Here is a 27,472-nt window from a genome sequence, read left to right on the forward strand (position 1 = left end):
AATGTGAGCCTCTGTGGTGAACCTGCCATTCCAAATAGAAAGACCTAAGTAGTTCTTCCCTTCTAACAGCTCAATGATAAAACTTAATGACAGCAAAACTTGTTTTTATTATTATGTTAGCTTGCTGAACTGCAGAAAAATTGCTCAAGGCTACTCATCAGTGAGGTAAATGTCAAGTTAGCTGCATCCATAACTAACTCAAGAAATCATACATCAGGAAGTACATGATGGGGTACAAAAATAAAGTTAGACAGGATGAGTAAGATCTAGTTTTCGGTAACAACAGGGTGACTACATAGTCAACAATAATTTATTGTATGTTTTAAAATAACTAAAAGAGTATAATCGCATTGTTTGTAATACAAAGGGTAAATGCTTGAGGTGATGCATACCTCATCTACCCAAAGTGATTATTATGCACTGTGTGCTTGTACAAAAATATCTCATGTACCCTATATATACACCTACTATGTACCCATAACACATTTTTATAAAGGAAAGTACATAATGTACAATTATATCAAATCATCACTTGAAGCCAGGTGCCGTGGCTCATGCTTGTAATCCCGACACTTTGGGAGGCCAAGATTAGAGAGGATTTCTTGAGCCCAGGAGTCTGAGACCAGCCTGGGGCACATAGCAAGACCCTATCTCTATGAAATTAAAAAAAATTATCCAGGTGTGGTGGCATATGCTTGTCATCTCAGCTACCTGGCTAATCAGGAGGCTGAGATGGGAAGACTGCTTGAGCCCAGGAGTTTGAGGCTGCCAAGTGAGCTATGATTACACCATTGCACTCCAGCCTGGGTGACAGAGCAAGACCCTGTCTCTTAAAAGAAAAAAACACCATGCTGTACACCTTGAATATATATTTGATTCATCAGTTAATTTTTGTCAATTAAATATCTGTAAATTAAAAAAATTTTTGGCTGGGCAGTGGCTCACACCTGTAATCTGAGCACTTTGGGAGGTCATGGCAGACAGACTGCTTGAGGTGAGTTCGAGACCAGCCTGGGCAATGTGGCAAAATGCCTTCTCTACAAAAAATACAAAAACTAGCCAAGCTTGGTGATGTGTGCCTGTAGTCCCAGCTGCTTGGGAGGCTGAGGTAGAGGATTGCTTGAGCCTGGGAGGTTGAGGCTGTAGTGAGCTGTGATTTTGCCACTGCACTCCAGTCTGGGTGACAAAGACCTTGCCTCAAAAAACAAACAAACAAAAAAGATATTGTATGGGAGAAAATTTATGAAATAGTATAACATAATATAAACCCAGGATGTTTTATCCCCTCTATAATGTGTTATTTTGGATATTTCAAATATGTGTAAGAGAAAAAGTATTTTTGAAATATGGAAAATGTAATTATATTTTATTATCTACCCTAGAAAAATGAAAACTTATGTTCACACCAAAACCTGTACACAATTGCTTATAGCAGCTCTAGTCATAGTTTCAAAAATCAGGAAATAACCCAGATGTTCTTCAGCGTGTGAGGGCTAAGCCGTGCAGTGTCACATCTATGCAATGGAGAGAGCTACTCGGCAACAGAAAGGAGCGAACTGTGACACGTGACCATCGATGACCTTCCATATGATGAGCAAAAGAAATTGCTCAGTTCTTCCAAACTTATGTCCTTCATGCTTACATTTTATGACATTCTCAAAAAGACAGGGATGGAGAACAGGTCAGTGGCAGCCAGGGGCTGGGGGTAGGGGAAAGGACAGTATGAGGGAACTTGAGGGGGTAGGGGGATGGAACCCTATTCTGACTAAGGTGTCAGTTCACAAACTCACACGTGTGTTAAGACTGACAGAACGTTACACTGAAAGAAAAGTCAGTTTTAATGTATAATTAAAACAAATAATCAGCATGTCATGAATGAACTTTTAAAAAGCTAGTAATAACAAAATCTTTTAGGTAGAACTGTTGTATTTTTTTGTTGTTTTTCTTAAATCAGAAATCACAGTTAATCTTAATGATCTCAACCACCATACATCCCATTCCACAGGTGAGCTGTTAAGTAGACTTACCTGGGGCAGTTCCCCTTGGAGAAGTCTACCTCCAAGACTGTGAATGTATGTTTCCATACAAACCTTTTAAATTGGAGCTGACAAATGAATTCACTTTGGATTAATGATGTATTGATGTAAGAAATGATATATTAATGATGTATGAAATGATGTATGAAAATGATGTATTATGTCAATTCTTTTAAGCTAAGAATAAGTTACAACTGAATAATTAATGCCCAACAGAAAACAAGAAAGACTCGGGAAAACAGTTTTGTATAGCTACCTTTCTTGACAGAAATGCAGTTTGTACTTACAGATTGCTTAACTATATCAGTCCAGTCTGGAGCAACTGCAAATTCAGGATTTTCTTCTAGCCACCTGGGTAGATCCTTCATCGGAGGCGCCATAGCTCCACCCATCTGGGTAGAGGCATTTGACAAATGATTAAAAACACAGTCTTCCCTCTCCTCTCTGTTAATCTACTCCCTACTCCTTCTATAATACACACACACACACACACACACACACACACACACACACATATACATATGCAATCTGGCAGACAGGATTCTTTTCCCTTATAGAAGAGGGCAGGATAAAACACTTCTTTCTGGGCTAAGAAATCACATAGTGATCAGTTCCCTTTCCCAGCGTTTACCTTCTTCCCATTTCGTTTATTGACAACAGGCACCCTTTCTTCTCCCGTCAAAGTGTTTATATCCAATTTATTAGGGTTTCGACATCTATGTCGTTTCTGTTTCGGTTTCTGAAATGAGGAAAATAGCACATCTGCATTCTTCTGCAAAAGAAAAAACATATTTAGTAAAACTGGTATTTAGTACTTAGTCTTCTCTATATAAATGCCAAAGAAAACTGTCAGATCATCTTCAATTATTATGGAAGTTTCAAGAATCATTTTAATTATTAATATTAGAAACCATATTCTTCTCTTTGAAAGAAAAAACTCCTTCTTTACCCCTGTCCATTAAGGAACATGTAAGTGCTGGCTTTTCCTTTTGTCTATCAATAAGCTCACTTAAAGTTTTTCTTTAAATGTTTAACCAAGTTGTGATATTTTTAAAGGAGGCTTTCTATAGTACTTTTACTAATTTCTAGTTAGTGGCTTGAATGAACACAAGAGATGATACCCCATCAACAACATGAGACTGTCTGTAATGGGAACTAACCAACAAATAGACAGATCTTGTGAGGGGGTAGGGGTACATTCTGAGTGGCAAGAACACTAGGCTGAACAAACAAAATAACACAACAAAATAAAATGTAAAACCCCACATTTAAGTTTTTAAAAATCAATCACATAAATTTGGAAAGCAAAAGACTTGCATTGCTAGCCAGCAAACAGTTTGTGTGACAAACCATTTGGAGATATGAACTGTCTAATGTTTAATATAAGGCACCAGCGTTAGTTGCCGTAAAAGCAGCTAATACAATCTTGGGCTGCACTAACTGGTCAAATCTCTGGAAGTAATGGCTTCATAGCACTCTGGGATGGCGAAGCCTTGTCTGGAGACTAGAGAAAGTGCATTCAAGAGTGTTACCCCAATACTAAGACCGCCTGGAAACAATGCCATGGAAAGAATAACTGAAGAAGTCACATGAGTTTGACGGGAGAAGCAAACAGTAAGGAAATGCATAATGCACATCTTCAAATAACCATAAGGCTGCCTTCAGTAAGACAGACCTAAAGCTAGTATCTGAAATGAAGAAGATTCAACAACAAAGACCTGGGAAATGTTTGAGACCAGGAAACATTCAAGGAAAAGGCAGAGGGACCAGCTTTCAGGGATTTCTATGTTGTAAGGGAATGAAGTGGACCGGCCTGCAATGTTCCTTCCAACTCTAAACTCTGCAATACTCACTGGTACATAACTTGGCATATCAACAGTGTAAGTAGGGTGCAGCTTCAGCCATTCAACTAAATCCTTATTTTTAGGAGCATCTTCCCCCACCAGCCTTGTCCCATCTTCGAGATTGATAACAGGGATCCGTGTGTCTGGGTCCAGCTGTCCGGGAGAAGGAATGTTTCTTGTTGGTGGGGTCTCTATATCTTCTTCAAAAGCTTTGGTCACCTCAGCATCCTCCTGCAGAAAGTTCACAATGGTATGAATTCTCACACAAAGAGAGAGCCTCTGACAATGTCCTATTTCAAGAAAATGCTATCCTAGAATGGATCTTTGATCAAAAAGGGAAAATAGTTACTAGAAACAATGTCAGTTTGGGAACAGCTATTAAAAGTCAGAAAAAGAGGCTGGGTGCAGTGGCTCACGCTTGTAATCCCAGCACTCTGGGAGACTGAGGTGGATGGATCACCTGAGGTCAGGAGTTATAAAAAATACAAAAAATAGCCAGGCATGGTGGTGCTTGCCTGTAATCCCAGTTATCTGGGAGGCTGGGGCAGGAGAATCACTTGAACTCAGGAGGCAGAGGTTGCAGTGAGCAGAGATTGCGCCACTGCACCCCAGCCTAGGCGATAGAGTGAGACTTTTTCTCAAAAAAAAAAAAAAAAAAAAGTTAGAAGACGAAACTTTTATATCATTCTTCACACTGTAGAATAGTAAGAAGGTAAAAAATGTATAGTCCACTAAGGTTCCATGCTTTGAAACCCTAAGCCAGCCACTGGGAATACAATATGGGGAGTATAGTCTGAGCTGATATGCATGAAGGGCGGCCTCTCAAGCTCTCTTGGAGATCCCCAAATTAAATTAAAGACAAATTTAATTTATCAAAATAAATTAAAGATATTATTTAATAATGTTTAGATATTAATTAATTAACAAAATAAATTGAAGATAATTTATACTAAAGGAATTTCTAAAAGCCAGTTTATATGCAACTTATTGGCAATCTGTGCACAATATAATTTTGCTGGTAGTGGGACATTCTGTCTCAGGTATGTGTGGCAACATTGGAAAGAACAACACTAACTGAAGTCTACAGTTATTTCAACCTCCAGACACCCATTTCTCCTTCCCCACAGCTCTACCATGGTCCAGGCCTGCGTCACTTCCCACCCAGGTTATTGCAATATTCCTAAATGGTCTCCCTGATTCTAACCCCACCTGTCTTCAATCCAACCTCCACACCACAATGCTGGAGTCAGTTTTCTAAAATGCAGCTTTTCCCAGTTCAAAAAATTATGTCATCACTCTCCTATTTTTTTCAATAACTGTATTCCTATTACCTCCAGGACAAAATCCAAGTTCTTCCGAATGGCATCAAAGCCCTCCATGATTTGCATCCTGCTTTCTCTCCAAGCTCATCTCTGCTGAAGCTCACTTCCTCAGCAAATTCCTCAGTTTGTCAGACCCAAGAGACTCTCTACTCTTACACATGTTCTCTGCCAACCCTTTTAAAATGACCAACTCCTGCATGATCTTCAAAACTTAACTGAAGTACAGCCATCCATAGGGAAACTTCTTCATCTGTTTCTCCCCATATCCTCTTCCCTCTACTCCCAGGCTTCCTTTGGGCTCATAAAGTACCCTAGACATGTCTTGGTCATGGCACACGTGCACAACCAGGACACATTATTATTTATCTGTTACCCCTTCCTAAACACTGCATTCTCTAGTGCAAGCACTTGTCAGGACTGTGTTTTTTGACTCTCAGTGCCGGCACAGGGAATAGTGCCAGCTTGTCCACTGTTGCTGAATGCATTCTTTTTCATGGCAGCACAGTTAAGAGTGCTGACAAAATACTAAATTCTAGGATCTGTCCTCTTTCATCCAGGTAACACTGCTGGCCTTTACATCTCTTTCCTACTCGGTTTATTTACAGATCGATCAGTGCTTTCCTTGTATTTTATGTGCATGCACATCACCCCCGACAACACCAAATGAGGAATCCCTACATTTCAAAATGTGACAGTTAAAAAAAAAAAAGTTTTAAAAACACATTCTCTAACTTCAATTAGGAATTTTCTCAGGCTTTCTAAATGTGACTTCAGAAAAATATCAACAAATTCTTAAAGACTTAAAATAGTGAAATGAATAAAATCAGTCTCACATTTAAAATAGGGTGTGTAGAAGAAAGCACCTGGGTTGCATTACTAATTCCTAACACCTGGTCCAGAGATAAAGCTGTGTCATGATCCAAATATTGAACATAATTGCCTGTAATCCCAGTACTTCAGGCGGCTGAGGTGGGTGGATTACTTGAGCCCAGAAGTTCGAGACCAGCCTGGGCAACATGGTGAAACCCTGTCCCCACCAAAAATACAAAACAATTAGCCGAGTATGGTAACACACGCCTATAGTTCCATCTACTCGGGAGGCTGAGGTGGGAGAATCACTTGAGCCCGGGAGGTGAAGGCTGCAGTGAGCCAAGATTGTGCCACTGTGCTCCAGCCCGGGTGACAGAGTGAGACCCTGTCTCAAAAACAAACCCTGTTTCAAAACACAAAAAACCCTACAAATATTGAATATGATAATAAACAAAAAGAAGTGTCAGCTGCAGAAACTTCCTAATTTGTTAAAGTTTATGGAGAAAGAATTTATCAGTCAACAAAATCTATCAAAGAAGTAGTTTCAAACAGAAAGGCTAATCACTAGTGCTACAACTCTGTTTCAGGGCCATACCCCTAGAAATGGTGTTTTAACTTACGGAAAACATATAAGTCACAGCTAGTCCATTACAAAGTATACTTTTACAGGATTCCGAAAACAATCATACCATCAACAAATGTGACCATTATGATGACTGGTGCATTGGTAATCAATTTTGAAAAAAAATTTTTTTTATTTTTTTGAAACGCAGTCTTGTTCTGTCGCCCAGGCTGGAGTACAGTGGCGCGATTGTGGCTCACTGCAACCTCCACCTCCCGAGTTCAAGCAATTCTCCTGCCTCAGCATCCTGAGTAGCTGGGATCACAGGCACATGCCACCAGGCCAGGCTAATTTTTATAATTTGAGTAGAGGCAAGGTTTTGCCATTTTTGCCAGGCTGGTCTTGAACTCCTGACCTCAAGTGATCTACCTGCCTCGGCCTCCCAGAGTGCTGGGATTACAGGCGTGAGCCACCGTGCCCGGTCCAATTTTGAAAATTTACTCTGAATGCTTCTGTTTTAATTAGACTCCACCAGAGGGCAAACAAATTTCAGTGAATGTTATTTTTCGTTTCTGAACTTCAACTCAACCATGTCTTATCCTGCCTTCTTATTAAGCTTTCTCTGGGTTCAAGAAATAGAAAATGGGCAAATAATAATAGGGATGGAGTAAGAAAAAACATGCTGCAACAGACAACTGTCTTCCCTCAATCTCAAATTTCAGTATTTCCCAAGCTATGTCCCACTGCTTGAGGAAGGGCCCAGGATGGCCCAGTACCTGGAAGGCTTCCCAGAGCACCCACTCTTCACAACACAGACACGGAGCTCCAGCCACTATGGTGACTGGGGCTTCTAGTCAATAGGTTCAAGATATATAGTGCTAAACCATTTTTTTAAAAAACGCATGTAACTGTGCTCTTTGGGATAAAATTCTGGTCATCAGTGAGTCAGACACCACATTTTTGGGTGAGATGTAGTTGAAGCAGATTAAGAAAGAAAATCATTTTGATTATAATGCATTCATTTATTTCCTCTGAATTGAGAAAGGGAAAGTCAAAATCCATTGGTTCATATGTTCTATTCAAACCTATTCTAGTAAAGATGCAGCTCAGATTTTTAAAATACTTACGGAGGTAGGAGAATTTGCCGTCACTAGCTTTTTATGTTAACACAAATCTTAGGTCCAAAACGAAACATTTATACTAATTCTAATAAATGCCAGGCCTAAAACATATCAATAGCTTTAAGAGCAGAAACTTGTTTCACCTCGAGAATTCAGAGATAACAATTCTAGGCTCAGAAGAACATGTTTCTGGGTTGGGCTGTTCTTCTGAGACCAATCAACACATCAGAATTTGGGAAGAATACATCCTCAAGCTACAGTTCGTTCAGGCCAAGTGATCTGTATCAATGATCAGAATCATGACTGTTCACTGTAAAACTATTTCTTTAGTGGAGGAAGCTGGCTTTCATACCATGCTGCTGAGAGAAACACAGCCCAGCAGCGTGAGCATCGCGGGACCCTCAGCTGTCAACATGTGCAATCGCCATGCAGGCAAGCTCCCCGACTTACTGCACTCAATGACGTCCGTTTGTGGCTCATGAAAAGCAGATCAAGGCCCTCCACATTTTTCCTCCTTCCCCGCCTCCTCTTCATGGGAGGCTCTCCATCCACTAGGGAGCCATTAAGGAGATGCCTTGTGGGTGTGCGCGAAAGGCCTGCTTGGAGCAGTTCCATTTGAGTCTTAAAGGCATCAGACACTGGTGTCGAGACATTAGGCAAGATAAACTTTGAAGAAAGAGATGAAAAATTTGAGGTAGAGCTTGTTGCCTCTCTTGAGGCCTTCGATAAATCTACAACTTTTTCTTGTCCATTTTCTGAGACCACCTGAGACTCTCGAAGCTGGGCAACCATCTCCATGAGATTTCGCCTCTTGGCAGCTCTTTCGGCCTCAATTTCGATTTTTCTCCTCCTCCTCCTCCGCTGGCGAGGGACAGAGAGGTTGAGGGCATCTTCCTATTGAAAAATTCCAACAGAGTAGGGTTGCAGTGAGCCAGAATTGTATCGGCTATATGGGCTGGTTTTAGAAATAAGGAACAAGAAGGTTAAGGAACTAAGCATTCACGACTGGTGCACAGAGCTGAGGAAACAGCAGCTATCTTATTTCTAAGCAGGACCAGTGAAATATAAGCTCCCAAACTCAGTTAAGGCTTAGAGGGCTCCCTTTTAAGCTGCAGAAACAAGCCATTCTAACTTACTTTTGATAACTGAGGAGAAGTAGTGAGGTCCTCACTCCCACTAATGCTGGCTTGGCCGACCATGGAGAGCTCAGCAAAGCTCCTCTTCGGCAAGGGGCTGTCCACTGTGGTGGGTGTGTAACCTGGGATGAGGCCTTGGAAATCAAACATCTGGCGCCTATTTACTGGCCATTTGCTTTTCAACACTGCTTCACAGATGTTGTCTAATCGGTTTATCATTACTCTATCCTGGAGGGAGAAGAAAAGTCACAAGAAATTTTAACAAAGCCCTGGTTAAAATTACTAGATAAATACATCCATCAAGATGCAAAAGAGCATAAAATGTTTAAAAGTCAACTGGAGGACAAAGAGTAAAAGAAAACAAAAGGCAAGAAACCAAGTAAGAAAGTAAATAAACAAAATCTCCTATAATGGCATTGATCTGGCAGAAGGTCCTAGGTGGCTTCAACACAGAAAACATGCTATTTTTAAATTACAAACACTGAACTTCGTAAAACAGAAAAATGTACTAAATAATCACCACCTTCAAAATATCTTCATATTTAAAAAGTAACTCTTATACAAGCTCCACAGACCTCTGCTGGTGGACGTCAGTGGATGACAATGGAAACCCTGCATTAGCATCTTGCTGCCCAGGCCCTTCAGATCTACAGGCTGGATTGCAGTCCCAGGAAGTGGGACATCATTAGCGTCACTATTAATAAAGTTCAGCATTATGAAATGGGCACCAACCTAGGAACACCTAATGAATGTCAATTTGCATTCCCTACCTATTATCACTTCAAATTTCATTGAAGCGTGTACACTAAAAATTTCTAATTACAGCTTTAGACTGAGTTTCCCTAGATTAAAAGTGCCTGCTACTATAACCTTTGACTGATCTGGGAAACTCCCTCCTACACTCAATAAAGGAGGTTAGCATAACAGCGGAACTAAAGGGACAGACAGAGGAAAGAAAATATCTTTGACAGTACATTCTTTGGTCAAAATTTTCACCTTGTTTCTTAAACAACAATAATACTGGGAAAGACCAGCCTGAGGGTAGGCTGACTGAAGCTCATTTTTTGTGTTGTTTTAAACCAGACAGCCCTGTTATGGTGATTAGGATGATTATTTCCTCACCCCGAAAAACAGACCTAAATTATACGGGGAATTATTATAAAATTATACTATTTAGCCAAAAAAGTAATTTCCATTTTGCTTTTGGTTACAGATAACTACATTTGGAATTATCTCATAATGTGTTAAGAGCAAATGGGTCAACAGTATACCCTCTCCCAAGTCAAGAAGCTGGTAGGTTTCCAAAAATATAAAGTTGTCTTAAATCTGAAGGCTTTATTTCACGTAAAAAATTTTTAAAACACAGTAATAATCCACAGATTATACTAGACAACAGGGGTAAGTAACCTAAAAGCCACATGGAGCCAAAGATCCATCCATATAAACACTTCTATTTCTTATTATCTTTCTTTCACATCACATTTCTCATCCTATTAGAAAAGTGTTCTACAATTTTTTTCTTTGGGCTTTTTCAGATCATTCTTTAAAAGCGTAAGAAAAATCTATAGTCTTCATATACTGTGTCAAAAGTTTACCTTAAAATTATTTGAAAAATCAAGTTAGGAAGATTTCCTCTACCCTAATCCCTTTTGGTCAGCCAAACAACAACAGCAACATAAACCTGCCAACCTTAGGCCAAAATGAGAAGGCAAATGTTCTTTCATGAAGGAGCTGAGCTACTGAAGGATCTCCGTCCTCCATGTAGAATCCATCTCGGGTTTCATCTCTAGCAGTGCTCATGGAAGCATTGCTTTCTTCATCAAAATTCTTCCCTCTAGAGACAGCTCCTGCTGAGAAATGAGTTAATGTGCATTACTCACAACCACAGTATCAGGGAAACTGAAGTTTAGAAAGGACACGATTAAAAATGTGAATACTAATCAATTCCATTTTATTGAGTACCTACTACATGGCTAGAATGGTATTAGGCATTGTTGTCTAAAGCTTGTAACAGCCATTTCACATAGATGGTGTTATTTCCATCTTGCAGATGATGACAAGAGGCTGAGAGAGGTTAGTCACTAGCCACCTAGCACTGTGCAAGTAAACCTTACAGGAGGATGACAGCCAACCAAGTCATTGACTCAAGAGCCTATCTTCTTCCTCACAGAAAAAAGGGCTGACCTTCTGGCAAAAGTTGAAGGTTCCAGCTACAGCACAGTATGTGCTTCATTTTTACTTTGGGCCAGTTTCAGCAACCTTACTGCGACTTAAAAAATTGGTTATTTTTAGATTCTATTCCTACTCTTTACTTCTGAATCAAAACATAAGCACCAATTGTTTCAAAATGATTAACAATATTTACTCAGTGAATGGCCACCTTCCCTCACATTTGTCAAAATTAAAATCACATAGAATTCTTAATACACTGTCACTACAAGCTAACTTCCATCCTTAAACCAAAAGTTGCTAATGTGTCCATGCAACTCTTCTTAAGAGTTTACGTTGTTCAAAATACCATGGTTAGGTGCTATAAGGTGCCAGGGCAAAACACAGGTATAAGCAAAACTTGAAACTATCCCCTCATGGAAGAAAATGTACACTAAGTACTCGTGAAAAAGAAAAGAGCAGGTGCCATGCTGCCAGAAAGCAACATATCTCACAACCAGCTGCTGTGGGATCGGGAGAGGGGCCAGTGGTGAGGCCTTACCTTCAGGCTGGGAAGACTCTTCCGACTTATCGTCATCCTCCAGTTTTTCCTCTTCATCCTCTTCGGAACCTTTCTCTGAGATAGATTTGGACCCAGCATCTACGCCGACCTCGACACCTTTCAGTTCATTTTTCGCAGAGCTGGCCTCCGCCTCACATTCCCGCTTGCTCTCCTTTCCGCTGCCGTCGGTTTCTTCTTCCTCTTCTTTGCCCTCACCTTTCTCCTTGGCAGTTGAGTTTTCAGACTCCTCCACTTTGCCTTCCGCTTGTTCCAGTACCTTCTCATCTTGAATGTGAGCAGATGACATGACTGGAGGAGTCTGGCCAAATCCAACTGCCAGTGGGTTCAAGGAAGATGTATTACCTGCTCCTCTGTTTTGAGCAAAGTTTTTATGTGCATCCAAGAAGGATAACTCAGGGTCATTGAGGATGTGATAATCTGTCCGACTGACCCCATGTTTAGCAGCACCAACCAGCAAGTCTCGGTCATGCCGTCCACACTCCCACCACTCTGGCAGATCCAAGCTTGGCTGGCAGAGCTTAAGCCTCTCTCCCAGCTGGGGGTGATGGAGAACCTGCTCGCGGATCTTCCGTAGTAGCTCAATGCGGTACAGAGTTCGAGAGGCTCGCTCCTCTGTGATCGGCTCAATTATGGAGGAGAGGTCTGGCGGTTCTGTAACACAGAAGGGCTCATATTTACTTGGGAAGAACTCAAAAGCAGTCTACATTGTACACTTTCTTATGTTTCACTTTACTGGTCTTTTCACACAGAGCTTTGTTGCTAAATGTACCTACCATCATCTGGCTTGACAGGCATTCGACATACTCGCCTACACATGGCCACAAAACAACTGAAGTATTTCTCCAAACTTTCATCAGACTTTTTGTCAAGCCTGGCAAAGGCTCGAAATTGATTCCAGTCAAATTGCTGTTTCACAGGGTCAAAAATAACCCCAAAGGTAGATACCACACGGTAAAAATCAGCCTCTTCTCTTCTTGTCCACCTGTTAGAAAGATTATATTAGCTTGCATCACACTTCAGGAAAAGACTTAATATTTACTGTTTCTTTTCCCCTTTCTCCCAGACTTTATACATGGTAGTTATTTGGGGGTGGGGAGACAGACTGCTTTGCTGGAGTGAGCCTTTCTTTGGCGGTCACTCTTTGATATGAGTCCCATCTCCTGTGGGTCTACAGGAGCAGGGCAGAAGGGAATGTACCAGGAGCTGAGTGAAACCCTGAAGAAACTCACTTTTGCCGCTTCTCAGATATAATAGCTTCCCTTTCCGCTTCCAGAGCTCTCACTTCCTCTCGAGGCCGCCGTCTGCGCCGGTCAGTCTTCATTAGGGCCTCTTGCCTCATCTGTTGCCTTTTATAGCTGCGCTGATAGGCAGTAATGAGCCGGCGCAGACGTGTAGTCAGGGTTGAAGTGTTAGGCCAGTAAAGTTGGCCTAACTCAGCATTACTCTCACTGTGCTTGCCTGCGGAAGTAGAAAAACATTTTTGAAATGTGTAGCTGAAATCTTGCAACACACAGAGTATTCCAACAAAACAGGATGACTTGTTAAGATTCAAATGACAGTGTGGGTAAGGGCATCTCAGTGCCCTCATTTTAAAAATATAAATAAGTAATAACATTTGCTTGGAACGTATACACTTATTTCTTTTTTAATTCCTTAGAGGGGGTGAAAACATTATTTATTAGTCCTACATAAAGAAACACACTTTACAGCATAAACTTCCTTATAAGGTACTCTCCTCTAATGTATGTGCAATAATCATCTTGAGTATAAAAAATAACTGCATAATTGTTGTGTAATGATTTTATTCGGTAAAAGGTCAATATTCTAAATAAACTGAAAATATTTTAGGTAAATACAGAGCAAATTCTCTATTCCCAAGAGTTATAGTTTAGATACTTAAAATTTTTCACTAATTAGTGTAAAATATAAATCAGCTAATTATCATCAAAGAAACAGTTATCCTAGCTAAGAAATTCAATGTAATGAAAACACAACCATTAACAAGAATTAAAATGATTCACAAAACAGGTCAGTGTAGAAGAAACGAGGTGTTAAGACACTGCCATTGTGAAGCAGGACAGTCCCTACCACATGAACAATGACTGCTCAGCTGCACGAGCTTTTCTGGGGCCTTACCTGTGGCATGTATTTCCATGGATTCTTCCTTATCCTCTGGAGGAGAATTTGCAAATTCCTTGAAAGCAAAGAAACAGAATGACTTTAATTTGGGGTCTCATTTTTCTTTGTCTTTTAAAGAAAAGGTCATTATCTATAAAGTTTAACAAGTCTTATATGGGCATATAATATTTAATGGAGCTATAAAAGCCAATATACTCAAGTTCATACATCTATTTCATCTTTGAATGGTGTTCTGGTTGGTTTATATTCTGGGTCTTCATCTTCTCTATCAAATTCTCCCCTATGTAAAACAAACATAAAAATTGTTCGAATGATACTGATAAGCAAGAGAGGGAAGGGGGGGTGGGTAGGAAAGAGTAACAATCTATCCAGTGCTACTTGTAATTATGGGTTTGACATCAAAAGCAACTCTATCAGTATTTAAAACATGCAGCCGTGGCAGGGTGGTGGAGGGGGTCTGGAGAGGTCGGGGGAAATGACATTTGGAAAAGAAAAACAAGTTTCAGATTATCAAGATAATGTATATCCTTTAAACAGTCATTACAACACACAAATAAAGTAGACTGGTAAACAGCACTTGAACTTCAAATCTGACACAATACAGTGTGTAGTGCAGGGTAAGAACTGAGCGCTGCCAATAGATGTGAAACTGACATAAAGTTTATTCAAATTTTAAAATGTCCTTCTTACCCGTCACCACCATCTGCTAGCATGTCTGTTCCTCTTTGCTCGGCAGCTATGGCCTTGGCATCAGGCATACCAACTCGTTCCAGAAAGCACAGTGCGGGGTCAGCTCGCATGGAGTTGTACTTCTCATAGCCTGTGCCGTGCCCATCCGTGCACGGAAAACACACAGAAACAAAGAAAGGCCCCATCACAGGCAAAATCACAACACTGCCACAACACAAGTTTGTTTCTCAGTCAAGGTTAGCATCTATGTTGAATCTAAGTGGACCTTGTTTTAGTAGAAGATACTATGGAATGCTCCTTCTAGGGAAGGTACTGGGGGCCAAGTTACACCTCAGGGATATTATCAGAATTACCACAAACACTAATAGAAAAACAGGTTCAGAATAACTGCAAGATGCCTGGGAGGATTTCTGAACCTATTTTCCCCCAGATCTAATTTTGCTTGACATTTAGAAGGCTTCGCAATGTTCCTTTATGACCTCTGCAGGGGTGCGCTGAGTCCACCCCCATCCACCCTGTGAATAGCATCAGTCCTGCAGGAACTCGCATGGCTGGCTGAAAAATCCCCATATACGTAAGGCCAGCGAACCTGTCTTATTAGGTTTAGGATGATGCATGTCAGTAAGATGACACTGTTCCCTCTATGGTTTTCAAACTGCAATTTGCTTTTTGACTGCCCAAGTTGACTAGATGGAAAATGGCAGATCCCAACAGTGCACTGCGGGAAAATGATTTTGAGGCTGAGCTCACAAAACGCGGCTGCAGTACATAGGCAGAACAGCACAATTCAATTAGGATGTGTACTACAACACACTGCTCCTAACTGCTGTAGAGCCGCAAGCCAAACTGTAATCATGAAAGGTTTTATAAGCCATCATTCTCCCCTTTAGTCAGGCTGGGCTGCTGAGAATACCTCCACGACCTCCAGAGAATTGGGATTATAATCAGGAATCGCTCACTGTATATATCATGCCAGTTCTGCATCCCCAGCCTTTCAAAGTTAACAAGGCTGCATCCCACTCAGGGGAGCCACGAGTTCTCAGCACTGACATTTGTGAAATATTGCTTGGAACAAAGCCCAGGAGGCACTTGTACAGATTAATAGCAGAGGTTAAGCCCACCGTCCACTTTGACACTGGTTGGCAGAGTTAGCAAGGGAAGCCATGCTGGAAGCAAAGTTTAGGGAGAGCTATAGTACAACTTGGCTATTATTAAAACAAATATGGTTTGGGTTTTATTTACAGCCAAGAAAGAAATGTTTTCTTCTCAAATGCTCAACAAACATTCAAAAACAGCATCTGATATTTACAGTTCATATTAGATTTTTTAGTACAGAAAAATGGTAGACGCCAAGAGTCCTTTGGAACTATCCTCATTAATATTATGACTTTGGAAAAGAGTATGTAAAGAGTTCTAAATAAAGACCAAGCCATACAGTCGAGATGTATTCAAACAGAAACGTCACTTACCATGTTTGAACACTCCAATTAAGAGGGATTTGTCTGCTTCCTTATCCCACCAATCTGCAGGAACTTCAGCATGGAAAGGTTCAGGGATCCACACATCGGCTTCACTGAAAGACAACATTTATAAGAAATATTAGTATTAAAAAAGAATTCCAAGTAATGAATGTGATACACGGCTCACGTGCCCTCTCTCCCACAATAAACATCTGAGCATGGTGGGGAGGTATCAGCAAAGGTAAAAAGAAAGGGCATGAGTCAGTAGCCCTCTGCTATGACCAGAAAGAACTTTATCACATGGTATCCCATTTTAAGGGTCATCTCAGAACACCAGTGCTTTAGTTCGCACCTCTTTACACTACAAACATAAATACAAACAGCCTTTTCCTGATTCTCATCACATCCCCAAGCAGGAAGGACAAATACCGCATTCAAGATGCAAAAAAGGAGATGGGTTACTAGTGGTTTACGAATGTTCTGAAACACAATCCATGATGTTTTCCGGCTACCCAGATTATCTCACTGAGGTTGAGTACAAACGTGAGCTCGCACTAACCTTGAGTCAGCACCCTCTAAGATCTTATCTGCCTGGTCTCCTATCACTTCTTGTCTTAGGTAGTACAGCATGCGGACACGCAGCAGGACCCTGGAGAGGAAGACAGAGGGGGGAAAAAGTTCTTAACTTCAGGACTGTTTGCCAACAGTGGCTTTTGGCAGCTGCTGCTGTTCATCCATCATCCTGCCAAGGCTGATTAGCCATGCTGTATGGTAGGCTTGAAGCGTGACAGATGGTGGCACATAATCACCTCTGTGTGGTGCTTTCTGCTGGCTTCCAACAGGCCTGCCTGGCAACCGCTCACACTGCACAGAGAGGGCCCAAGCTCAGCCCAGCCCAGGCGCACTTTATTTAGTTCTACCTAGTGCAGCTTGTGAAGTTTAGACACGTACCCTACCATTGCCTCTGAAGTATTGAAGCAAGTTTGTAAACAACTGAGCAGATGGCTTTCAGTAACTGTTCTGCTTCATTATCTCATAAAATTTCCTCAGCTGCTGCCTTAATACCATTTTTGGAAGCACATCAGAAGTTGTAGGAATAAACGAGATATAAAATCTGGTTTTACTACCTTACAATAAACCCTCAATATGGAATGTCAGGTTTTTCAGATTATACAACTTTGCTTCCGAGAAAAGAAGATGGCGACAGGGTTGGGTAGAAGGTGTGTCCTTGCTCTTCTCCTGTATGAAATACTATGTTAGACATTTTTATTCCTTCTAGTTTTTTGTACCTGGGAACTTAAGTTGTAGTAGCTTGAAAAAAAAATTAGAAAATTAAAATGTGTCCAATTCATTGACATTCTTAATCATTCTCAAGAAATCGATTTTTTAAAATGCTTGGAATTCTAGGAACTAGATTTTCAATCCTGCTTGGAGTTCCTCAATGGCTAAAACATAATTCTTTCAAGAAAGTCCACCTGGTAAGTCCCAAAAGCCAGTGTCTACCAAAGCTAGTATCCCCTGCTGGACAGCCCTGGTGTGCATTGGGGACTGACAGGTGAATCGTGGCCTTCTTGGCCATGAGTACATGATAATACAAATGTTATTTCCCCAGCTGAGTAATCCCATCATGTACTTGTACAGCACTTTACAACCAATGTCTCACACTTACACTAGCCCTTTTGATCTTCACAACAACCCTATGATGAAGCAGGGCAAGTTATAATTTCCACTTTCAAATGGGAAAACTGATGGTAGCAGAAGATAAGTGACAAATCCAAGGCCACAGAGTTACCTTGCACATGGGACATTTGGAACTAGGTCTTCAGGCTCTACTACACCACGCTGTTTTCAGGGTGTGGAAACTGTCCCTAAAACTTCAAAATAACAACTAGGATTCACCACAACAGACAACTCCCGATCACACATCAACAGATGCTCCCCAATAGGCCTTCCCCCAACCACGAGCCTACTCATGGCCAGCATGGGCTCTGGATAGGTCAAGCATGAGCTTGTAAATCCCTGAAGAGACTCACTTTGGATAACTCATTTCTATGTCTTTAGATTTTTTTTCTCTTGTGAACTCATGAGATTAAACATTAACTGTGCCATACTGAACAGACATTTTCTAAGAGTGTGAGTGGGGTAGGATTTTAGGAAGCACTTTTATGCCACAGCAGTAACCACCAAGTTTCTGAGATACCAAAAGGGTTGGAGGTAATGGTTCTGAAGATGCCTTGGAGCCTCACCACAGCTCTGAGGAGCAGAGAAGACTTCCGAGCTGAGGCTGCCCTCATCTACTTGGGTTCAAACCTGGTTCTGCCCCTTAACTGGCTGAGGGTCCTTGAGGAGGTTACTCAACTTTAGTCTCAGTTTCCTTGTCAGTTAAATGGGGATAAAAGTCATACTAATCTTAGACAACTCAAACAGATAAGCCATACAAAGCGCTTGGCACGCTGCCAGTATTATGTGCTCCGACTTTGTTGCTGCTACTTTTACAGAGAGAAATGCATACTTATTTACATCCTGCCTCATCCAGCTGAGATCTTGCTGCCGAGGTCTACTGGACTCACCAGGAAAGTGAGTCCTCAAGAGGCTGAATAACTTGCTCAAGGTCACACGAAGCTAGGACATAGAGCTGATCAGTAGCATTGTTGCCTGAACTAGTGATATGGAAAAACGCATATTCAGAATAAGGAAACAACATATGCAGATGTTAGTTTAATAGGAACTGTTAACAGAACTCCAAGCAATGAAATAAATTTAGGTTCAATATTCTTCAATTATCTATAATCAGTTTTTGCAAATAAAGGTAAGAAATATGATTCTAAGCTCATAGGCAGAAAAAATGGACCCAGCAACTGAGGTAATATTAAGCAAAAAATAATACATGAACTCCCCAGTCCTCCCTCCACTGTACGCAGTTAGTTGAAGGTGGGATCATATAACGCTGACTACAATTATCTAACAGATACTGGTTAAAAACCAGTCCTCTACAATGTTCATAGCACCATTATTCACAACAGCCATGATAACCAGCCCAAGTGTCTGTCAACAGATGACTGGGACAAACGAAACGTGGCATATACACACAATGGAATACTATTCAGCCATAAACAGGAATGAAATTCTGATACCGTAACACAAATGAACCTTGAAAATATTAAGTGAAGTAAGCCAGGCACAGAAGGACAAATAATCTGTGATTCCCCTTAGGAGACATATAGGACAGACAAACTAATAGAAACAGAAAATAGAATGGTGATTGCCAGGGGCCAGGCAAGTTACTGTTTAATTGATACAGTATTTACATTTGGGATGATGGAAACATTTCAGGTACAGTATTTTGAGTGTAAATAATGTCAACGAATTGATCACTTATAAACGGTAAAAATGGTAAATGTTGTGTTGTGTATCTTACCATGTTAAAAAATAATCAGTCACCTAAACGTATGCTCTCCTGTAACTTGACACCACATTTCAAGAAAAATGGTAAGGCTGTGCAAAGGCAACAACTACACCATTTAAAAGTCTTAATAACAGAGCTGTCCCTCCATATCCACAGGAGTATGGTTCCAGGACACCCCTCAGACACCAAGATCCGCAGATGCTCAGGTCCCTCAGCTGGCCCTCCAAATCTGCGAGTTCTGCATCTGCAGACGTGAAGGGCCGACTGCATGCATTTTTTAAAGAATAAAAAGGGAATTAAACTCTCCAGGTCCACCCTCTAATAACATACTTGTTACAGTGATGCTTCAGGTGTTTCTTGTAGCTGTCCTCCTGGAACAGGGCATCTGGGTTGCAGCTGGCCAGCCAGTCGGCATCCTGCACCACCGGCTGTGTGCTCTGGGCTTTCACCTTCTTTCCCTTCCTTCCCCTTGGCACAGGGGCTGATAAACCTAGAATCACCATAATAATAATAATAGAAGCCTTTTACATTCCAATTATAGTGTCAATGGCAGAGAGGCAGGGAATGCACGAGGCAGGGAAATATGGGGTGTATGTCACATCTCTTTATCAACAGTGTGTCACGAAGGATCCTGATGGCTTTGTGACCCTGTAGCACAAACAACATGGCGGAAACCTACCAGAATGGTTGACCAAGGCTCGAGTCTGGCCATCCGCTGTGGGTGTGATCAGATCCCAGATGAAGCTTTTGATATTCTCATCGCCTTTGTAATGATTAAGACAGTATACCAGGATGGTTCTGCAGATAGTTTCGACATCTTGCTCAGTGAGCTGGCGTTTGTAGCGTCCGTGGGAAAGAATGTCTGTCCACCGTCCCCAACTGCAAAGCAAATATTCAGCATGCAGAGGTCTCTGTGAGTTTTGATTTACGGCTTTACTTTAACAGTCAGGTAGCAGTGTTGGGAAATCCTGGGTCAAAACTAGCAACAATTCACACTGGATGACAGGAAAGCAATCCAGGGTGCAAGAGTTAAAAATACTCCCTTACACAGCAAGCTGCCCCTCAGTTCACTGCTTCTAAGCACAGGAGTTGAACTGCCACAAGAATAACCCCCACAAAGCTAACCTTGGCTTTTCCAGGTACATGCAGGCTGCAACAGTGCAATTTTCAGGACATGAGTTCAACCGAGGGCCTGGAAATTACGGACTTTGCTTCATACTGTCATGATTAGTACATTTTGATGTTGACCAACCATCTGAGATAAAAGGCAACTCAAGATAAAAGGTGTGACTACCCCAAAATCAAGGATGTGATGCTGAGCAGTATATGGCTGCATCGACCCACCTCTAAGGGGATGCCACAGTCACTGGTGAAAGGTTCTGGAAAGTTCTGAGGTTCCTTTTGAAACGGGGAGTAATAACCCCAAGCATAAGAACCCTCACAGGCAAGATGTTCTGCCAACCCTTAGATCCTCATGAGAAATGAGTGGGAGAAAGGGCTATGGACAGAAAACAGAAGCAAACAGACAACATGCCATGGGGCCTGACTGCCTGTTTCGTGTTATAATCCCAGACTAAACAGTGCTGTGCTGTTTCATCTGGGAGCTGTGGGGTAAGACCACACAACAAATAGGTACGGGGGCAGGCAGCAGTAGGTGCTGTCTGAGCCATGTCTTTTCCCAGGCCACAGCAGACTGAGCCACCAAGGCAGTGCTCATGGTATGAACAGCCCCTCCGCTGCAGACTGACAGTTGTGTCTGGAGCAGAGAGCAGCTCACATCCTCCCTCAGGCCCTGCTTCTCACCCTGACTTGGTCTCTTGTCACTCCCTGGTCCTCTCTGGCTCCTGTGAACTTCTTGAAGTTTCTCCAACCACAAGGCTAGCTCTCACTGATGGCCTTGGAACACACTGCTCTGTCTGCTGGGATCTTACTTCCCTTCCCTACCCAAATCCCAGCACTCCCTCTTACCCTGGCTGATTTGTGATATCCACCAAGTCACAGGCTGTGTGACTTTTTGTGGAATTCCTCCTTTCACTCCTCCTAACCCCAGAGGTGGGGAGACAACACTGGAGCTGTGTCTTAACAGTGAGCTGACAGGCTCTATGCTCCACAGCAGAGTGCTTCCTTGTCACAGTCTGCACCACTTCTGCTTGCTCACCTGCCTGCCTAAGCCATGACTGTTTTGCTCAGAGCTCCACCCCAAGTGACTGAGAGGATCCTAGACAGTGACCAGCACATAGGTGTTCAGTACATAGTGACGACTATGGGAAGAGGGAAGGACCTGACTGAAAGACAATCTGTGCTAAGCACACTTCTTAGCTGTAGAAGTTATTTATGTGTTCCATTCCTAAAGTTACCCACAGAACTCTCAAATCGGATGACTGTGCTGAAACATGGCAGCAGGCGAGGGTAGCAAAAGGCTTTTGGGGGGCAGGGTGTGAGTCTCTGCCCCACGTAAGAAGAGACAAGAGAGGATGCCCAGCTTGCACAGATAATGAGGATGGACTTCTGATGAACAAGCATTTATCAGCACTATGTGTCTGCTCACACTGCACTACGCACTGAGGGCACAAAGAAGGAGCCTCCATCCTCAAGGAGCTGCAAACAGAATCTAGCAAAAGAGGGAGGTGACTCAAAAATCGTAAACAACATGATGAGTGTGATGGGAAGTATAGGCCAGACTCGGTTGCAGAGCACAAGCTGATGCCTGCATGGGACACCCACAGAGAGCAGAAGGGAGGCAGGTCACCTCCCAGTGGAGGTGCACGTGGGGGGTCCTCTAGGCAGTGGGAAGAGCTTGTGCAAAGACACAGATGAGATGGAGCGTGGCACATTGAAGGAGATGAAGCCGTCTGTCCTAACAGAAGCTTGTACTGCCCATGGGAAAGAACCAACAGAAGACAAGGGCCTAGAAGAGCTCTGGATGCCATGTCAGCATATGTTTGTGTTTACTCTGAAACTAATGGTAATCCATTGGAAGAAATCATCCAAGACAGGACGTCATCAGATCTGTAGAAAGGTTACTCTAGTAGCAGTTTTTTTTTGTTGTTTTGTTTTTTTAACAGGAGTTGCCTATAGTCCCACAATCTGTTAGAGAACTCTTATTGACCGATTCAGATATTTACTGAGCACCCTGCCATTTGATGTACTGCTTCGGGCGTCACAGTGATTCAGAGATAAATTAGACATGGATCCTGCCTTTCAGAAACTTGTAGTCCAGCAGGAAAAATATAACACTTTCACAAAGTTCGAATGACCATTCATGGTTCACATGAGTTGCAAGGAAGAATTTAACAAGTGAGATTATTGCCTTTGACAATTTTTTATAAGAGAAATATTAAAAGCTTACGATAGTCACAAATTTTATGCAAAGCTTGTAAAGTGAGAAAAGATTTTGTAATTTTGACACTTTGTTCTTATTAATAATCAACATGTAAATCTGGATCTGGTATAATTCCTTAAGGTACACACAAGCACCCTAACTTCAGGTGACCTCTGAATCCAGAAGCATCTGAACAACTTAGATTATGTTAACCAAATGGCTCCAAAGCCCTGTAAAGTTACTGCAGAAGCATTCATTTGACTGTGCAAAGGGGTGTCACACAAATTCGAACACAAATATAGCTCTATACCAGTTGGGAATTCTAACTATCGTTAGAACAAAATTCCATCTTACGTAGTGAGTCCTACTTACCCATAGACAAGCAGATTCTTCTCCACCCTGAAACACTCACTCCTTGCATAGCCCTGTGACTTATCCTGGGGGCGCCGTGGCTTTGCGCAGGGCTTTTCTTCAGAATCACTTTCCAAGTCTGAGAACTCCATCAGCTCATCTTCCTTCACTGCACTGTAGAGCCTGGTCTGCTTTCTCACTCTTGGAGTATCAATAACCAGGTTGTTCTAACAAAAGAGGAGATACATTTGAAATTTCTGAAAGAGTGGCTCTTGGTTTAGATCAGATAGGTGTTTGAATGGGACTTCTTACTCACCCTCCCATTTAAGGCATCAATATCCAATTCAGCCTTCTTAGCCCACTTTTGCCAGAAATTTGGATCATCCAAGGAAATATCTGTCCTATTTCCAGATGCAACAAAACTGGCCTACAGAGAAAAAAGAAACACATTACTTTGAGAGGTTTTTCTCAGAAGTAGAATGTAAAGCAGCTTTTGTTTATTCATTTGCTCCAATATTGTGCGTTCCTCCACTTGTGCTAGACACTACAGTAGATGGGACTAGAATGACAGACGGGCCCTCAGGCAACTGACTGACCAGGAGCTGAGACCAAACCAAAGAATTACACTGCAGCATGATAAATGACAGGGAGCAAAGGTATAGACCAGTGCAAGTGATATACAGAGGAGGGGCCCCTAACCTGGTTCAGGCGGGGCATTGCTGGAAACTGAGAAGAAAAGGCTCTCCCATAAAATGATGCCTGAACCATTTTAAAACATTCATAAAACAGGAAAGCATGTGGACATGTTCACAGCAGAGCATGTGCCATGGCACAGAGGAGAGTAAAGGGGAAAAGGGTAGTCAGGGAAGAAGAGCCAGAGGTCGAGCTGGTGAGGGAGAGGGAAGCTAGGTGAAGCAGTGTCTTCTATGTGTTGTTAACAGAGTTTGAACTCTATCCCGAGGGAACCAGGGACTATTTGAAACTGGGAATAATCTCATTATGGACACAATCATATCTAGAGTCACAAGTTGGAAAGGTCATACCAATGCTTGGAGCATGGAGGTCAGAACACAGCAGAAGAGGCCACTGTAATAATTTACAGAAGAAATAACAAAATGGAGAAAAGAAGGTGGTTTAGAAACATATTCTTTAGGCCAGGCGTGGTGGCTCACGCCTATAATCCCAGCACTTTGGGAGGTCAAGGTGGGCAGATGGTTTGAGGTCAGGAGTTTGAGACCATCCTGGCTAACATGGTGAAACCCTGTCTCTACTAAAAATGCAAAAATTAGCCAGGCATGGTGGTGCACGCCTGTAATGCCAGGTACTCGGGAAGCTGAGGCAAGAGAATCACTTGAACCCAGGAGGAAGAGGTTATACAGTGAGTCGAGATTGCGCCACTGCACTCCCACTGCACTCCCACAAAGCAAGACTCTGTCAAAAAATAAAATAAAATAAAAACAAAAAAATTTAAAAAAAAAGAAACATATTCTTTAAAAGGTAAAATTCTTGGGAAGCTGAAGGTGGAAGGTGACCTGAGCCATGTGTTCAAGTCTAGCCTGGGCAACACAGTGAGACATCATCCCTAAAAATAAAAAAGGCAAAATTAATAGAGTCAGAATCTGGGTGTATGTGAAATATGAAAGAGGAAGCCAGGAAAAACCTCAGCATCCATTTCAGGCATCTGAATGATGTCAGTCAGGTGGACAAACAGAGATGGCGGTATGGGGAGAGACAGGGATGGTAAATTTGGCTGTGAGCTCTGAGAAAATAATCTGACATAAAGCTGAAAGATGTAAGGGAGAAGATGTGGGTCTCAAAGCCCACAGGAGAAGAGCCTTTCCAGATTGGAGGAGCTGGGATAACTGGACAGCCACATGCAAAAGGAAGGTTGGACCCCTACCTCATACCATACACAAAACTCTATTCAAATGGAATCACAGACCAAAATGTAAGAGTTAAAAACTACGAATCTTGGAATCTAAGTTACGCTAGTGAATAACATTATGCTAACTGAATGAAGCCAGACACAAAAGATCATATACCACATGATTCCATTTATATGAACTGACCACTGTCCAGAGTAGGCAAATCTGTAGAAAACATAAATCTCTGTGAGCTTGGGTTTGACAATGCACTAAAACACAAGCGATAAAAGAAAAAGATGGTAAACTGGGCTTCATTAAAATTACACGCTATTAAGAAAAGAGTAGGAGAAAATATCTGCAATCATATTAATACAGAACTTTCATACAGAACATATTTTAAGTCTGAAATATTAATAACAAGAAACTCAAAAAATGAACAAAGAACTTGAATAGAATTTTTTCCAGAGATGATCTACATCTGGCCAATAAGCACATGAAAAGATGCTCAATATCATCAGAGAAATGCAAATAAAAACAAGAGTGGGATATGACCTCACACCCATTAGAACGGCAAAAACTAAAAACTCAGATAATAAAAAGTATTGGGGAGGATATGGAGTTCCATTTCCTCCATATCCTCATCTATACTTCTTACTATTTGACTTGGAAAGAAAATAGTACAGTCACTTTAGAAAACAGTCTGGCAGTTCCTCAAAGGGTCAAACATGAAGTTAACATAGGACCCAGCAATTCTACTCCTGGTATATACTCAAGAAAAATGAAAACAAGTCTATATAAAAACTTGTACACAAATATCCATAACAACATTCTTCATAATAACCAACAGTAAAAACAACCCAGATGTCCATTATCAACAAATAAATGTGGTATACCCATAAAATGGAATACTGTTCAGCAATAAAAATGAATTACTGATTCATACTACAATATGGATGAACCTGAAAAACATTATGCTAAGTGAATGAAGTCAGACACAAAAGATCATACATCATATGATTCCATTTATGTGAACTGTCCACTGTCCAGAGAAGGCAAATCTGTAGAAAAATAAAGTAGATTCATGCTTTCCAGATATGGGAGACTAGTACGGATAGGAATAGGGAATGACTGCTAATGAGCATAAGGACCTTTCTGGGGTAATGGAAATGTTTCAAACTTAGATTGTGGTAGTATGTGCTCACGTCTGTAATATGGTAAAGGCACTGAATTGTACACTTAAGACAGGTTAACTGTATAGTCAGTTAATTACATTTCAGTAAAGCTGTTAAAAATAAAAGTACAGAGTGGGCCTTAGTGAGATGGCTAGAACAAAATGCAGGCAAAACCTCAGAAGGGGCTCTCAGGTGGAACCATTGGATGTACTCAGTGGTGACCCTGGCCAGAGCAGCTCTGATAGAGAGGCAGGGAACGGGTGCAAGCTGGAAGCTGAAAAAGCTGAAAAATAAGTAGAAAGGGAGACAGTAGAGACAGCTGGAGTAGATTACGTTTGTGTGGATTTTAGCTCTGAAAAGAGTTTATGTATGGAGATAGAGTTAAAGGGGAAAATAGTGGACAGGTGCTTTTAAAGGAGTGAGTTGATCATTCTTACAGGCTGTTTCAGAAACCAGAATCTGGGGAGAGAAGGAAGATGCCAATGGAGCAGGATCTCAGAAGTGGAGAGGATGGAGTCAAGAACACAACTGAGGGATTAGCCTCAGGAGCTGGGAAGTAGATACAAGGATGACAAGGCGAGGGCAAATACCAGTGGCAGGTACACAGAAAGAAACCAAAGCATAAAGAAAGCTTCATGTGCCAGGGGTTCCACAGGGAGTTAATGATTAATTTGATTAATTCCCAAAGCATCTTGTAAGCACTTTTACAAGGTACTTTTCACATGAACTCTGTTATGTTTCTATGGAAAACCTGGCCTCTTCAGATCGATTCACACCTTAGCAAACGTGGAACCTTTCCCTTCCGACTCAATGGTAATGGTGTGGGTTCGACGTAGGAGGATCTGATCAATATCTTCTTCACAGAATTTAGACCCTTCATCCTCCTCATCCATGAGTGCACCATAGGCCCCTTTTCGTAGAAGATCCTCTATTTCTTTCTTGGAAAGCTGTTGTACCTGTTTTAGAGAAATATTTAAAATACTCAAAATAATTTAGAATTAAAAGATTTGTAGACTAAACAAATGCTGCATTTTTCTCAAAGAGAGTAAACCTAAATTATAACAAAGGAAAGTGTTACAAAAATACACTTAAAATATTGAGGTCGAAAAATAATCAAAAGCTGAGTAATTTTTTATAATTAGTTAAATAAAGAAAAGTGCCAGAATAAATGAATGGTTTGGGCAAGGGTGGTTTTACCCCATTGGTAGCATTTTCTCTTCCACTCATAGACTGTAGCACAGCTTTATCCAGCCCCAGCTTCAAACTAGCCTTGTCAAACATTTCCCTTTCATAGGAATTTCTTGTAATCAGCCTGTAGATTTTCACAGATTTGCTCTGTCCTATTCTATGACATCTAGCCTGAGCCTGGAAGAAAAATGAAATTAATAGTTACTGCAATGAACTGAATGTTTGTGTCTCCCCACCAAATTCATATGCTGAAACCCTCATTCCAATTGTGATGATATTTGGAGGTGGAGCCTTAGGGAAGTAATTAGGTCATGAGG

General features: G+C 41.5%; 1 protein-coding gene across 10 annotated transcripts in view; it reads right to left on the bottom strand.

Annotated features, from left to right (window-relative positions):
* The window catches only part of LOC105482232 (chromodomain helicase DNA binding protein 7), a 187,697-nt gene that overhangs the window by 2,557 nt on the left and 157,668 nt on the right, over window positions 1-27,472 (bottom strand). For 5 of the 10 annotated variants that reach the window (XM_011742251.3, XM_011742252.3, XM_071068213.1 and 2 more), the window contains 20 exons: window positions 27,165-27,332; window positions 26,744-26,923; window positions 23,247-23,357; window positions 22,952-23,157; window positions 19,937-20,136; window positions 19,588-19,747; window positions 16,411-16,500; window positions 15,861-15,964; window positions 14,392-14,521; window positions 13,909-13,981; window positions 13,651-13,756; window positions 12,792-13,020; window positions 12,336-12,544; window positions 11,542-12,213; window positions 10,521-10,681; window positions 8,832-9,059; window positions 8,146-8,589; window positions 3,890-4,111; window positions 2,668-2,808; window positions 2,324-2,428 (listed from right to left, as the gene is read on the bottom strand). In XM_011742251.3, coding sequence (XP_011740553.1) covers window positions 2,324-2,428; window positions 2,668-2,808; window positions 3,890-4,111; window positions 8,146-8,589; window positions 8,832-9,059; window positions 10,521-10,681; window positions 11,542-12,213; window positions 12,336-12,544; window positions 12,792-13,020; window positions 13,651-13,756; window positions 13,909-13,981; window positions 14,392-14,521; window positions 15,861-15,964; window positions 16,411-16,500; window positions 19,588-19,747; window positions 19,937-20,136; window positions 22,952-23,157; window positions 23,247-23,357; window positions 26,744-26,923; window positions 27,165-27,332 — 3,939 coding nt within the window. The remainder of the gene's footprint in view (window positions 1-2,323; window positions 2,429-2,667; window positions 2,809-3,889; window positions 4,112-8,145; window positions 8,590-8,831; window positions 9,060-10,520; window positions 10,682-11,541; window positions 12,214-12,335; window positions 12,545-12,791; window positions 13,021-13,650; window positions 13,757-13,908; window positions 13,982-14,391; window positions 14,522-15,860; window positions 15,965-16,410; window positions 16,501-19,587; window positions 19,748-19,936; window positions 20,137-22,951; window positions 23,158-23,246; window positions 23,358-26,743; window positions 26,924-27,164; window positions 27,333-27,472) is intronic. The other 5 variants (XM_011742258.3, XM_011742254.3, XM_011742255.3 and 2 more) reach the window with 5 other exon arrangements.

The sequence above is a fragment of the Macaca nemestrina genome, chromosome 8, assembly GCF_043159975.1.
Source record: "Macaca nemestrina isolate mMacNem1 chromosome 8, mMacNem.hap1, whole genome shotgun sequence".
Lineage (NCBI taxonomy): Eukaryota > Metazoa > Chordata > Mammalia > Primates > Cercopithecidae > Macaca > Macaca nemestrina.